This window comes from Eptesicus fuscus, chromosome 12 (assembly GCF_027574615.1).
Source record: "Eptesicus fuscus isolate TK198812 chromosome 12, DD_ASM_mEF_20220401, whole genome shotgun sequence".
Taxonomy (NCBI): Eukaryota; Metazoa; Chordata; class Mammalia; order Chiroptera; family Vespertilionidae; genus Eptesicus; species Eptesicus fuscus.
In genome coordinates this window covers 23,696,024-23,710,498 of record NC_072484.1, presented here as the reverse complement: position 1 = coordinate 23,710,498, position 14,475 = coordinate 23,696,024, and the positions used below count along the sequence as shown (strand labels likewise).

The 14,475-nt window shown below is 45.4% G+C and overlaps 1 protein-coding gene and 1 pseudogene across 1 annotated transcript in view; one reads left to right on the top strand and one right to left on the bottom strand.

Annotated features, from left to right (window-relative positions):
- Positions 1–14,475, top strand: part of SLX4IP (SLX4 interacting protein) — a 196,624-nt gene that overhangs the window by 17,363 nt on the left and 164,786 nt on the right. The window contains exon 2 of the mRNA XM_008141281.3: positions 4,180–4,235. Within this exon, the coding sequence (XP_008139503.2) occupies positions 4,209–4,235 (27 nt within the window). The 5' untranslated portion in view covers positions 4,180–4,208. The remainder of the gene's footprint in view (positions 1–4,179; positions 4,236–14,475) is intronic.
- On the bottom strand, positions 1,054–3,962 carry LOC129150943 (calmodulin-like; annotated as a pseudogene).

The window sequence follows — 14,475 nt, the reverse complement described above, 5'->3', positions numbered from 1 at the left end:
GACCGTCACTCCAACACACAAGATGGCACCTCCATGTGGTCAAAGATGGTCGCCCCCATGTGGACACAAGATGGCCACCACAAGATGGCCAGCAGGGGAGGGCAGTTGTGGGCGATGAGGCCAACAGGGGAGGGCAGTTGGGAGGGACCAGGCCTACAAGGGAGGGCAGTTGAGGGCAATCAGGCCTGCAGAGGAGGGCAGTTAGGGGCGACCCGGCCTGCAAGGGAGGACAGTTGCGGGGGGGCCCAGGCCTGCAGGGGAGAGCAGTTAGGGGTGACGGGGCTGGCAGAGGAAGGCAGTTGGTGGAGACCAGGCCTGTAGGGGAGAGCAGTTAGGGCTGACAGGGCTGGCAGAGGAGGGCAGTTGGGGGTGACCAGGCCTGCAGAGGAGGACAGATGGGGGGGACCCAGGAAGGGGAGCGAAGTTAGGGGTGACCAGGCCTGCAGGGGAGGACAGATGGGGGGGACCCGGCCTGCAGGGAAGGGCAGTTGGGGGCGCCCAGGCCAGCAGGGGAGGGCAGTTAGGGGTGACCAGGCCTGCAGGGGAGGGCAGTTAGGGGCAATCGGGCCGGCAGGGGAGCAGTTAGGCACCGATCAGGCTGGCAGGGAAGTGGTTAGGGGGTGATCAGGCTGGCAGGCAGAAGCAGTTAGAGGCAATCAGGCAGGCAGGCAGGCGAGTGGTTGGGAGCCAGCAGTCCTAGATTGTGGGAGGGCAGTCGGACATTCCTCGAGGGGTCCCAGATTGGAGAGGGTGCAGGCTGGGCTGAAGGACACACACCTCCTGCCCATGCATGAATTTCGTGCACCGGGCCTCTAGTTTTTAATATTAACTTTAGATCTTACAGTCTTGCTAAACTTGTTTATGTTAGTAGTTTATTGTTCTTTATTCTTTAGGATTTCCTACATATAAGAACATGTCATTTGTAATAGATATGGTTTTACCTCTTCTTTCCCAGTCTGGATGTCTTTTATTTTTCTTGCCTAATTCCCCTGGCTTGAACCTCTAATACTATATTGTGTAGAAATGGCAAGAGCAAACAGCTCTGTCTTTTACTCATCTAAGAAGGGGAAAGTGTTCAGCTTTTCACCATTAAGTGTGATTTAAGCTGTGGGTGTTTTTTTTTATAAGTGCTCTTTATCAGGTTGAGGATATTTATTCTATTACTAATGAATTGGATTTTTTAAATAAAAAATGGGTGTTATTAATTTTTTTGAATTTGAGATGATGTGTTTTTTTTTCCTTTCAATCAATTAATATGGTGTGTTATATTGATTAATTTTCAGGTGTTAAACAAACCTTATATTCCAGAGGTAAATCCAATTTGGTCATGATGTATAATATTAATATTAATTATTCTTGCTAGATTTGGTTCGTAATATTTTGTTGAGGATTTTTTTGTATCTTTATTTATAAGGAATATTGGTATATAATCTTATGATGTCTCTGATTGGTATTAGTATCAGGATAATAGTGGCCTCATAGAATGATCTGAGAAGTTTTTCTCTTTTTTTGGAGGAGGGTGTAAAATTGGGTAAAATTTTAAAGTGGAAAACAAATAAACAACTTGAAAGAGATTTGAAGCAAATTATGCCATAAGCAGATTTTCTTTAAGTGGCTAAACAAAGTTTAAAAAGCAAGTAACAATAAAAGAAAATGTTTCTGGTATAGGACCAGCAGTATTAAAAAATAGCATGTAAGTACCTGGATAATACACCTCTTTTGCAATAGTGCAACATTTAAGTACATATTGTTGACCATCCATAGTCCATGCAGAGTTACAACCCTACACTTCAACAACAACATGCTGACAGTTTCTAAAGAAAACAACTTTAGAAAAAGGCATAACCCAGATGTTCCCTCATTTGACCAACTCCACCTAAGTTTAGGTGTACAGAAAGACTTAGGTATATCCAGAGTAAGCCACAAGCATCATGTTATTTGATCAATTATTTTATTGTTTATTCATTTTTAGAGAGAGAGGGAAGGAGGGAAGAGGGGGGAAGGAGGACAAGAGGGAGGGAGGGAGGGAAGGAAGAGGAGAGAAAAAGAGAGAGAAAGAGAGAGAGAAACATTGATTTGTTGTTCTACTTACCCATGCATTCATTCATTGGTTGATTCTTGTATGTGCCCTGACCCAGGATTGAACCTGCAACCCTGGCTTGTAGGGACTACATGCTAAACCAAATGAGCTACCTGGCCAGGACTTGATCTATATTTCTAAAATAAGCTTTCAGAACAATGATAGTAAGATAAATAAAGAAAACATGGAGGAATGAAGTTCTAATTACTATATATGCATATTTATTGACAGTAGGGGGAAATCTTTTACAGATAAGTTACAAACAAAGAAAAGGCAAATAAATAATTTTGTACAATAAATTGAACACATTCTGTACAGATGTTTTCTCTTTGCTGTCATCATTTGTACAACTCTCCATAGTTTACTTGACCATCACCATTCATATCTGCTTCCCTGATCATTTCATCATTCTTTCCATCTGTTAATTTCTCTCCAAGGTGTGTCATCACATGTTGAAGCTCTGCTGTATTGACATAGCCATTGCCATCTTAATCAAACACACAGATACTTCTCTAACTTTTTTCTTCACCGTCTTTTATTTTTTTCGCCATTATTGTCAGGAGTTTCAGGAAGTCAGTTGTACCGTTACCCTCAGCATCTATTTCATTAATCATCCTAACTAATAATAGAGTAATATGCAAATTGACCGCACCTTCGCTATGCCTAAGCCACGCCCACCAGCCAAGCCATGCCCACCAGCCAATCAGGAGCAAATATGCAAATAAACCCAACCAAGATGGCTACAGCCACTGAGAGCGGGAGGGAGGCTTGGGTTTCTGCGGTAACAAAAGAAGCCATCCTGTTGCCGGCCTAAGCCTCCACTCAAGGCTACAAAGTTTCAATTATAGAAGGTGAATTAACTCCAACAGAAATCGCTGCTGGAGCGAGCAGCAGGCTTGGCTTTGCTCCAGGCTACAAAGTTTCAATTGTAGAAGGTAAATAAATTCCAGATACCAGGGCCTCCTCTTGGGTCGCCAGGGGGCGTGGCCAGCCTGCAAACCACCACAGGCCTCTTGCTCAGGCCGCCCCACGTCCCAAGGGAACCCCCACCCTTCAGGGCAAACCAGTCAGCCCCCACCCATGCACCAGGCCTCTATCCTATGTAATAAAAGAGTAATATGCAGATTGACCATCACTGCAACACACAATATAGCTGCCCCCATGTGGTCAAAGATCCTGCCCCCATGTGTACACAAGATGGCCACCACAAGGTGGCCAGTAGGGAAGGGCAGTTGGGAGGCACCAGGCCTGCAAGGGAGGGCAGTTGGAGGCGATCAACCCTGCAGGAGAGGGCAGTTAGGGGTGACCAGGCCGGTAGAGGAGGGAAGTTGGGGGCAAACAGGCTGGCTGGGGAGCAGTTAGGCATCAATCAGGCTGGCAGCGGAGTGGTTAGGGGTTGATCAGGCTGGCAGGCAGAAGCGGTTAGGGGCAATCAGGAAGGCAGGCAGGTGATCATTTGGGAGCCAGCAGTCCTGGATTGTGAGAGGGCAGTCGGATATCCCTCGAGGGGTCCCAGATTGGAGAGGGTGCAGGCTGGGCTGAGGGACATGCCCCCCCTCCATGCATGAATTTCGTGCACCGGGCCTCTAGTGTCCTATAACTCTGCTTCTGTGAGATTCTGTCCAAGAGACCTCATTACAGTTCCCAATTCCTTTGTTGTAGTTCCATCACCATCTTTATCAAATAGTGAAAAAGCTCCTTTGAATTCTGCAATCTGCTCTTTAGTCAATTCGTCAGCCTTGCTGCAGGTGCTGTTGGCCTCCAAGACGTGACCACATAGCCACTCAGCTCACTTGCTCCCCTTAGACTCGAGAAGTTTTTCTTTTGCTTCCGTTTTATTAAAGAGTTTGTGAAGGATTAATATTAATTCTTCTTCAAACATTTGGTAGAATATATCTGGGTCTGTGCTTTTCTTTGTGGGCAGTTTTAAAATTACTAATTTAATGTAATATTTTTGTTAAGACTAATTATAAGTGAACATTCATCTTGCAAATACCTATTGATATTTGACTATTCAGCCAACCTTTCTCCCGTGTAATATTCAAATAGACAGAGATTTTTATATACTTACTTTTAACTTTCTTTTTCTTCTGTTAAAGGTCTGTAATTACTTTGGAATCAGTAAGCCATGGCGTCAAAGAAATTTGCTATTAAAGTAAGTAATTCTTAATAGTATTCTTTAAAACGATTAATCACTTTCTAGTATAACTAAGTTCTATGTTAATTGGAAGTAGAAGCTCTGAACTTTTTTTCTACTCTTTAAATTTGGTTCTCTACTGAAAACTTTAAATAGGGGATTGAAAATTTTCATGTTTAGAATTAGACATGGGGAGAAAATTTGTAGTTTATATGATTATGGGAGTTGCTGTCTTCTGACCGAAAGGCATTACTTGGTCCTTAATTTTAAAAATTATCATTCACATTGTATGTCCATGACATAATTTTTTATTCTGACAAAGCAGATGAAAATGAAAAACTAGGCATCAAATGTTGCACCTGGTGAATGCTAGGGGAGATTCTCTTGCCTGGCTGCCCTCTTTTGCTTTTCTCTTACTGAAAGGACAAAGCAGAACTGGCTATCCTCCATCTTGCAGAGCTAGTCAGTCTGATCCCCCCTCCTCCCCTGCTGGGAGTGGCCACAGGAGCGCCAGGAATGTCCTAACTTCCCCAACCACTGCCTGAGTGGACCAATAAAGCTCCAGAGACGCAGCTTAGGTCCTAATAAGGCAATCTCTGTAACCCACGTCACTTCCCTAAGCCCACCCAAATGACCAACCCTTTATAACCTATCGTTCTCCCGGGGCTCGCTCTCTGGTCTCACTGCTGCGCCAGAAAGAGGCCGGGAGCCAAACCCGGGTTTGAATAAAGACTCTTTGCTTTTGCATCGGAGAAAAGGCTCCCTGGTGGTTGATTATTGGGGATCCTGAACTCTGGGCATAACACTTACAAGTGTCTCTTCTCTATCCCTTAATGTTTGGGGCTAAGACCTTCTCAGGTGTGGAGACGTGGGAGGATCATGTATGTGGGAAGGAGGCAGGAAGAACTGATAAATAGTGGGTATAATGTCTCAGAGATGCTTTCATATATATTGGCTCTTTTTTTAGGGCATTTTCTCTATGCTACTATTTTATTTAGTACTAGAGGCCCAGTGCATGATTAAATCATGCATGTGTAGGCTGTCTGTCCGCTGGTCGGGACCCGGTGTGGCCGGCAGCTCCGAAGTCCCTGGGCCCCTAGGGCGAGGCGGGGCGGGGGCGTGGTCCTCCGGCGGCCGGAGCCCAGGCCAGGGTCTTGCTGGGGCCGCCGCCACCTCCTCTGCCTTCTGGCTCCCTCATGAGCCCTCCCTCGGCCGACCTGGGCTGCGTAGAAACCCGTGTCCTCTGCGGACGCCGCCGCGCGCTCCTTCGGCCCGACCGCCGCCAGACTCCTCCCCTGGGAGCCGCGCCGCCTCGTCAGCCGGGGCCTCCAAATGCCTGGCTCGCTGCCCCAGAGGCCCCTTCTGTGCCACAGCACAGCCATGGGGCAGATGCTGAGCTCGTGCTGCCACTGGCGACGCGAGCTCAGTGTCCTGCCAGCCCAATCACCACCCCGACCACCCCGAGTCCCACCCCCTGCACCTCCTGCTGGCCCAATCGTGGGCGTAGTGGAGTGATAGTAATTTACATATTACCTTTTTATTATGTAGGATGAATTCAAAACACCAAAACACTAATAGACAAATTAGTTAACCAGGTCAGATACTATTTAAAATTATAATTGTATCTTTTTAGCACGTCAGTGCTTACTTAGATTTACAACATACTTATAAATTTTATTGCTTATAGTCATTTTTTATAGTCATTTCTTATACCAGTTGTTCTGTAGTATTTCTCTCTGTGAGAGTTTATTAAGTGGTGAACTTTCACTATTTGTCTAAGAATACCTTTTGATCTTACTCTAGAAAAAGATGTAGTTTGTTATAGAATTCTAGGTTGAGCATTATTTTTCCTCAACACTTTAGATATATTTTTCCATTATCTTCTGGGATCTATTATTGCAACTGAAAATGTTTTAATTATCAATTTAAAATTTACATTTAGTGTCTTAAAAAATGAGCCATTTTCTTTCTCATGATTCTGTAAGTTGCCTGGTATCAGTGGGGTCGTTTCTCTTTTTGATGTTGCCTGGAGCTACAATTATGTGGGGACTCAATTCAGATAGACCACCAAAGATGACTACTCACAGTTAATACTTGACTGCGTGTGGAATCATACTTGGGGCTGTAAATTGTTGCCCTTCTAGTTCTCATTTGTGTGGCTACTCTGCATAGGTTGGGCTTCTTCTAACTTGGTGGCCGAGATTTGAAAGATGGTGTCCCACAGCAAGAGTTGCAAGAAGAAAGAAGTGTAATTTGCCAGTCCTCTTATGGCAGCCAAAGTCTCAGATCCCATTTCTGCGGCATTCTATTGGTCAGCGCATTCTAACCCAGCCTCAGGGAAGCTGCACCTCTTGATATGAGAAGCAGTATGCACTTACAGGGAAGGGGAAGCTTGGCGGGGTAATCTGTGGAGACTAGTTACCACAGAAATCTGCTGTCAGCCTCATTGTGATTCCTCTCTTGGTTATCTGTCTTTTCTCTCTGGTTGCTCTTAAGATTTTATTTCTCTTTGTGATGTTCTGCAATTCTACTATTAAATATCAAGATAAAGACTTGCGTTTATTTATCTGGCTTGGATGAGATATACCAGTACATCTTCATTTGAAAGATTCAAGTTTTTATTCATTGTGGAAAATCTTGATCATTTTCTCTTTGGGTAGTGCTCCTCTTTATTCTCTCCCTGCATAATCTCAGTTTCAGTCAAGTAGAACTTGAAACTCTTAAACAGAGTTTGTCGGATAGTCTCATTTAATAAACTAGAGGCCCAGTGCACGAAATTTGTGCACGGGTGTGGTCCCTGGGCCTGGCTGGCAATCAAAGCACAAGCATCTGGTGTGGAAGGGCAGGTGCCAGCTGACCTCTAGGCCCTGGACAACACCTGGGTCCCCGGGCCCCCGCGAGCCCCGCTCCACCTGAGTCATGGCACCTGAGTCCCCATGGAGAGATGTGGTGAGTGTGGCTGGACACCATGGGCTGGGGCACAGCATGGGCCTCCGGCCAGCCTCGCTCCTGCACGAACCCACGGGGAGCCCAACCGGCTCCTGTGGCCCCGTTAGCTGTGGCCTGACTCACCTGGAAGAGGCTGCGCAGGTGCGGGGTGGGCTCCTCGCGGGCATCCAGCACCTGAGCGCGGGGGCTTCCCTGGCACGCGAGCCCTGGCGTCCCAGGGGAGGGTAGCTGGGGGACTGAGAGTGAACTTGTTGAACATCTCATATTCTCACCGCACCTCCGTCCCCGTCTCCCTGCCCCCAGGTAGCCAGTGAGAGGTTGCAGCCCCCCGTCCAGGTGCCACAGAAGGTTGGTTGCCACCACCCACCCCCAGTTCCCCTCACCTGCCCCACCATCCTGCTGCGGTCCCGCTCTTGTCGGGCTCATCAGGGCTGGCAGCGCCTTCACTGCTGCCCGCTGCCAGTGTCGCCTTGCTGACATGTTCCGCGCTGCCCCCTGGTGGTCAGCGCATATCATAGCGAGCAGTTGACTCCTGGTCTCCCAGTCGAACTCCTGATTGCCCAAGGGGACAATTTGCATATTAGGCTTTTATTAGATAGGATAGTTTCTTATGTGTTAGAGGGGTGATATTAACTTGTCCAGGACTGAGCCCCTGGACTGCTCAGTAAAGGACTGGGCCTCTTGCAAAGTTCTGCCCAAACTGGCTATGACCCAGTAGAGCAAACAATCCTGGTCAACCACAAAGCTTGGACCCCATCCCCTAATTATGCCAGAGATGGGTCTGCTGATTTCCAGGCCATACACACTGATGTGGCAAATCCTGCTACTGTATTTTCCCATCTCACAGTTGCACCATGAAGGCTTAGAACCTAGCTCTTAGATTATGCCAAGCAGGGGAGTTACCTCAACCATGGGTATCAAGCTAACTGGTTAGGGATATAAACAGAGTTCTAAAACATTATATGAAAGATTTTACACATCACATTGTGATTGTATTCCTGCCTCTGGTCACACAGGCAAAGGCCAGTGCTTTCCCAATCATGCAGCTTAAAAGCCTGGAGCACTGCGATGCCATTCTGAATATCTGACATCTCACCCTTCCAGATTGCTATGCACTTCCATAGTGTCATGGTTAGTAGGGGACATGCACACTTAATGATGTCATTACCATGTGCCTTCTCTGATGAATGCTGTTCCAGTAATCTTGTATGAGTGCTGCTTGGCCGTTTTCCTTTTCCTTTTTCTCTTCTTTTTCTGCCTTTGTGTTGCATTCAGAGTGCTTTTTATCAGACCTTCTTTCATTTATTAAAAACTTTTCATATGTATTTAATCTATTAATCTACTCTTTAACTTGTTTATTTTTATTTTTTTATTATTTTTTTTAAATATATTTTATTGATTTTTTACAGAGAGGAAAGGAGAGGGACAGAGAGCTAGAAACATCGATGAGAGAGAAACATTGACCAGTTGCCTCTTGCACACCCCCTACCGGGGATGTGCCCGCAACCAATGTACATGCCCTTGACCGGAATCGAACCTGGGACCTTTCAGTCCGCAGACCGACGCTCTATTCACTGAGCCAAACCAGTTTCGGCAAACTTGTTTATTTTTAATAACTGCATTTTTCATTTGAGAATGTGTTTGGTTATTTTTTTAATTCAAAATCTGCTAATTCTTTTTATATACTTGTTCTATTTTTTCAACATGTTTCTATTTCTTCCTTTTAAGTCCTTCATAATTTTAAATTTATTTCATAGTCTGTTTGGGATTGTCCTATTATTCCCACTGTTATTTATGAAGTGTGGAATAAATTGGTCACTGAAATTATTGGATTGTTCATTGTGTAATTTTTAATTGTATACACACACACACACACACACACACACACACACACACGGCTGGAAAGACCTATTGGCCCCACAGAGCAGTTGAGTAGTTTCAAGTTTACTTCTGCTGGAGCCCTTGGCATTTCAATGATTTTGGACTAGGTTTTATATTAATTTCATGGCTTTGGATTCCACCACCTTGTGTGTAGTATGACTTTACAACTCAAAACAGAGTCTGGCACAAGGTTGGTGTTTTAGTAATTTTTGGGTCTTCTCCCTTCCCCTCTCTCCTCCCAAGGCCCTGGATAGATGGCAAGCTTCCATGTTGCTTCCCTTGGTCAGCAAGCAGAGATTTTTTTTTGTATTTCTATGAAGGTTGCAGTTTCTCAAGAGAATGAAGGAAAAAGCTCTATTGAATAGTTCCTATTCTAAGAAATTATGGACAAACTTATCCATATGAACCAGAGCATATAGGAGGATAAGTACAAATTGAGTACTTATTTGTGTGTCAGGCATTGTGTGAAGAACTGAAAGTTGAAGTTCTTTACAACTTTGGGCTTAACTAGAATGGGTTCATCCCCAATTCCCTTTTCTCTTCTATCCCTTTGGGGCATTAGGATACCAGCTCTAAGCTATCTTGGTTCTCAAACATTCTAAAGGCCAGGCTTGAACCTTCCAAAGGAGTGATGATTTCCCCCCCAGCTTTGTTGAGATGTAATTGTCATATAATATTGTTAAGTTCAAGGTGTACAGTGTGATGATTTGATAAACATATATATGGTGAAGTGTTTACCACAATAAAGCTAACACATCCTTCACCTCACATAATTAATATTTTGTTGCTATGCTGAGAATATTGAAGCTCTACTCTCATAGCAACTTTCAAATATACAGTACAGCATTGTTATCTGTAATCACCATGCTATACATTTAGATCCTTATTCATCTTATAACAGGAAGTTTGTAACCTTTGACCAACATCTCCCCATTTCCCCCACTGCTCAGCCCCTGCCAACTATCACTCTACTCTGTTTCTATGAGTTCAATGTTTTTATTTACTTTATTTTTTAAATTTTAGTTTTTATTAATGTTGATATTCAATATTATTTTATATTAGTTTCAGGTGTACAGCATAGTGGTTAGAAAATCATCTTATATAATACAGAGCTTATATGCTAATTAGAACAAACAGCAGAACAACCGTCCAGATGACCTTCCTGACGACCTTCTGGACTAAGCCGGGGCTGTGAGGGCCGGCTGAGGCAGCTGGGGCTGCGAGAGCTGAGCCCCTTGCATGAATTTCGTGCCTCGAGCCTGTAGTCTGTATATATAAAAGCCTAAGTGACTGGTGGACTGGTTCGACTGGTTGCTATGACGTGCACTGACCACCACAGGGCAGACACTCAATGCAGGAGCTGCCCCCTGGTGGTGAGTGTGCTCCCACAGTGGGAGCACTGCTCAGCTGACCGATGGGCACCAGAAGCAGGGCTCACAGCTGCCCGCTGCAGCCCAGAGACCACAGTGGAGGGGCAGCGAGCCTACTGAGTGGCGGCGGCGGCAGGCACAGCGGGGCCGGGATGAGCAGGAGCGGCAGGCAGGAGTGACAGGCAGCATTGGACTGCTGGTTTTGGCCAATCCCCACAGGCTACACCGAGGGACCCCACTGGTGCACGAATCCGTGCACTGGGCCTCTAGTATACTTTATAAAGTGATTCCCCCGGTATTTTAAGTATGTACCTGACACTGTACATAGTTATTACAATATTATTGACTATATTCTCTGTGCTGCACTTTACATCCCTGTGACTATTTTGAAACTAACAATTTATACTTCTTAATCCCTTTACCTTTTTCACCCAGCCTCCCAACCACTTCCCCTCTGGCAACCATTAGCCTGTTCTCTGTGTCTATGAGTTTGCTTCTATTTTGTTTGTTTTGTTCTTTAGATTCCACAAATAGTGAAATTATATGGTACTAGTGGCTCAGTGCAAGAATTCGTGCACCTTGGGGACTTTTCCCCCTCCCCATGTGGGAGTCAGTTCAGGGGACCCTTCTCCCTCTCCCTACTTGGGAGTCCATTCTGTGGGACTCTTTCCCTCTCCCCACATGGGAGTCTGTACTTGATCTTCAATAAATCTCCATAAAAAAAAAAAAAAGAATTCGTGCACCTTGAAAGGAACTAAGGGCCGCGAGGCTGTGGTGGGCACAGGGGCGGGTCTCGGCCCATCCTCCGTGGGGCCAGCACTGTCAGTGGGTACAAGCAGTGGCTGCTGCCCCGATCACCCCTCAGGAGCAGGGGGAGGTGGAGAAGCCCTGAGGGGCGATTGGGGTTGACAGCTGCCGCTCGTACCCACTGACGGCGCCGAGCGATTGAGACCGGTGCCAGGTGTCAGCAGTGGGTGTGAGCGGCAGCTCTGGCGCCGTCTGTGGGTGCAAGCGGGGTCAGAGCTGGCAGTGAGTGTGAGCAGTGGCATCAGCGCCAGCAACAGGTGTGAGAGGCGGCTGCCAGCCCCGATTGCCCCTCAGGAGCAGGGGAAGATGGAGAAGCCCTGAGGGGCAATCAGGGCCGGCAGCTGCCGCTCGCACCTGCTGATGGCACCAAGCTATTGGGGCCAGCGCTGGGCACCGGCAGCAAGTGTGAGTGCCAAGCGGGACCATGGTGGGAGAGAGCAAAGAATTTTCAGTAACCACCAGAGGCTCGCCCTGATGACAGCGACCGGCATCCTGCTTTGGTCTGGTGCCCCTGCTCACCTGCACCACCATCCCGCCATGGCTGACGCCTGCCACGTTCTGTGCTCTGCCACCTGCTGCCAATGCCCGTTATATTCTACGCGCGCCCCCTGGTGATCAGCACACGTCATAGTGACCAGTTGTTCAGTTGTTTGGTTATTCTGCCATTTGGTCTATTTGCATATTAGGGTTTTATATATAGAGATTTGTCTTTCTCTGACTGGCTTATTTCACTTAGCATAAGATCCTCTAGGTCCATCCTTACCTGTCATAGAAAGTGAGATTTTATTCTTTTATATGACAGTAATAATTCATTATATCTATGTACTACAACTTTTTATCCACTGAGTTAGATGTTTTTAGATTCCATATATTAGTGAGATCAAACAGTGTTTGCCTTTCTTATTGTCTGACTTACTTTACTTAGCATAATGCCCTCAAAATCTGTCCACGTTGTTGCATATGGCAGGATTTTCTTTTTTATCGCTGAATAATATTCCAGTGTGTGTGTGTGTGTGTGTGTGTGTGTGTGTGTGTGTGTGTATGTATCACATTTTCTTTATCCATTTATCTATCAATAAACACTTAGGTTGTGTCCATATTGTGGCTATTGAGAATAATGCTGCAATGCACGTGGGAATGGGGGAATCTTTTCAAGATAGTGATTTCCTCTCCTTTGGATATATACCCAGAAGAGAGATTGCTGGATCATATGGTAGTTTTATTTTTAAGTTTTTGAGGAACACCATACTGTTTTTCATAAAGGCTGTATGATATTTACATTCCCACTATTCCTGGACTAACCAGGATTCCCTTTTTCCCATATCCCCACCAGCATTTATCTTTTGTTTTTTTGATAATAGTCATTCTGACAGGTATGAGGTGTGGTTATTTTTTTTTAAATATGCTTTTATTGATTTTAGAGAGAGAAGAAGGGAGAGGAGAGAGAGAGAGAGAGAAACATCATTCAGCTGCCTCCTGTATGCCCCCTACTGGGGATTGAAACCTGGGAATGTACTGTGACCAGGAATCAAACCAGTACAACTTTTTGGTGCATGGGACTATGTTCAACCAACTGAATCACAATGGCCAGGGCGAAGTGTGGTTTTGATTTGCATTTTCTTTTTTTTTTTAATATATTTTATTGATTTTTTACAGAGAGGAAGGGAGAGGGACAGAGAGCCAGAAACATCGATGAGAGAGAAACATTGATCAGCTGCCGCCTGCACACCCCCCACTGGGGATGTGCCTGCAACCAAGGCACACACCCTTGACCGGAATCGAACCTGGGACCTTTCAGTCCGCAGGCCGACGCTCTATCCAATGAGCCAAACCGGTCTTGGCATTGATTTGAATTTTCAAAGGAGTAATTATTGAGTATTATGGTTAGGAATTTATTAATTAACTAGTTTATTTTTTCAGGAACCAACTTCTGACTGATTTTTTTCCTTGTATAATTGTTTTCTATTTTATTGATTTCTTTATTTTCTTTCTTCTGCTTTCTTTGAGCAAATTTGCTCTTCTTTTATCCAGTTTCTTAAAATGGAAACTTAAGTCATTGATTTTTAGCCTTTCTTATTTTCTAATATATACACTTAAAGCTATAAATTTGTCTCTAAGTGTTTCCTACTTTATTATATCCCTCTTGTTTTGTAGGGACTTTGCTTTTCAAATTAAAATATTTTCTAAATTTTATTGTGATTTCATTTTTGATCATTGAGTTATTTAAATGTCTATTATATAGTTTCTGAGTATTTGGGAATTTTCTAATCATAACTTTGGTAAAATTATGGTAAATATTCCATAACTGCTTGAAAATGTGTTAGTTGTCAGGTGCATTGAACTGCATATGTCACTTAGGTCACATGGATGTTTGACATATGTACTTCAACTTCCATGCTGCCTCCCACACGTATCCCGACCAGGGACCAAGCCCTGACCAGGGACCAACCCAGGAATGTGCCCTGATTAGGAATTGAACTAGTGACCTTTTGGCACACAGGGAGACACCCGACTGAGCTGCACCGTTCAGGGCTCTAGTCATACTTCTTAACCTAAAGTCTACTTGTCTGATATATTAGTAGAGCCTGTATTTGGGATCTCCAACTAAATATTTGACTTCCCACTGGATTCCCAAACCCCAGCAGTCAGTAAGTCCCACCCATCTATACAAAGTTTCCAATCAACATTTCTGATCAGCATGTCTGTTCTTAATTATGAACTAGAGACCCAGTGCATGAATTCGTGCAGGGGTGGGGCGGCCAGAGGGAGGGGCTGCAGGAGGTTAGCCACCCAGCCCCACCCCCTATTGAGGTAGGGTGGGTCAGGGGCAGGCTGGCGGGGGGAAGGGCTGCAGGCCTATCTTGGTGGGGCAGGCTGATGGGGGAGTCGCTGGCGGGGGCGGGGGGAAGTAGGGGGCATTTGGCCAGCAGGCCTGGCTCTTGATCGGGGTGGGAGAGTCTGATCAGGGGCAGGCCGGTAGCGGGGAGGGGCTGTGAGGTTGGCCACCAGCCCCACCCCCTGATTGGGCAGTTTACCGGCCACAGTGGGTGTCATAGTGACCAGTTGTTAGGTCGTTATGGATGAGAGGTGCTCCATGTACCTCCTGGTGACGGGTTGTTTGGTCCTTTTGGTCATGACACCTCTTGGCCTATTATTATTATTATGGACAAAAGAGTATCACCAGAGATTTAAGGAAAACTTGAGAAAGAGGAAAAAATGAACAAGGAAATTCAGAGGGTCAAAGAGATTCT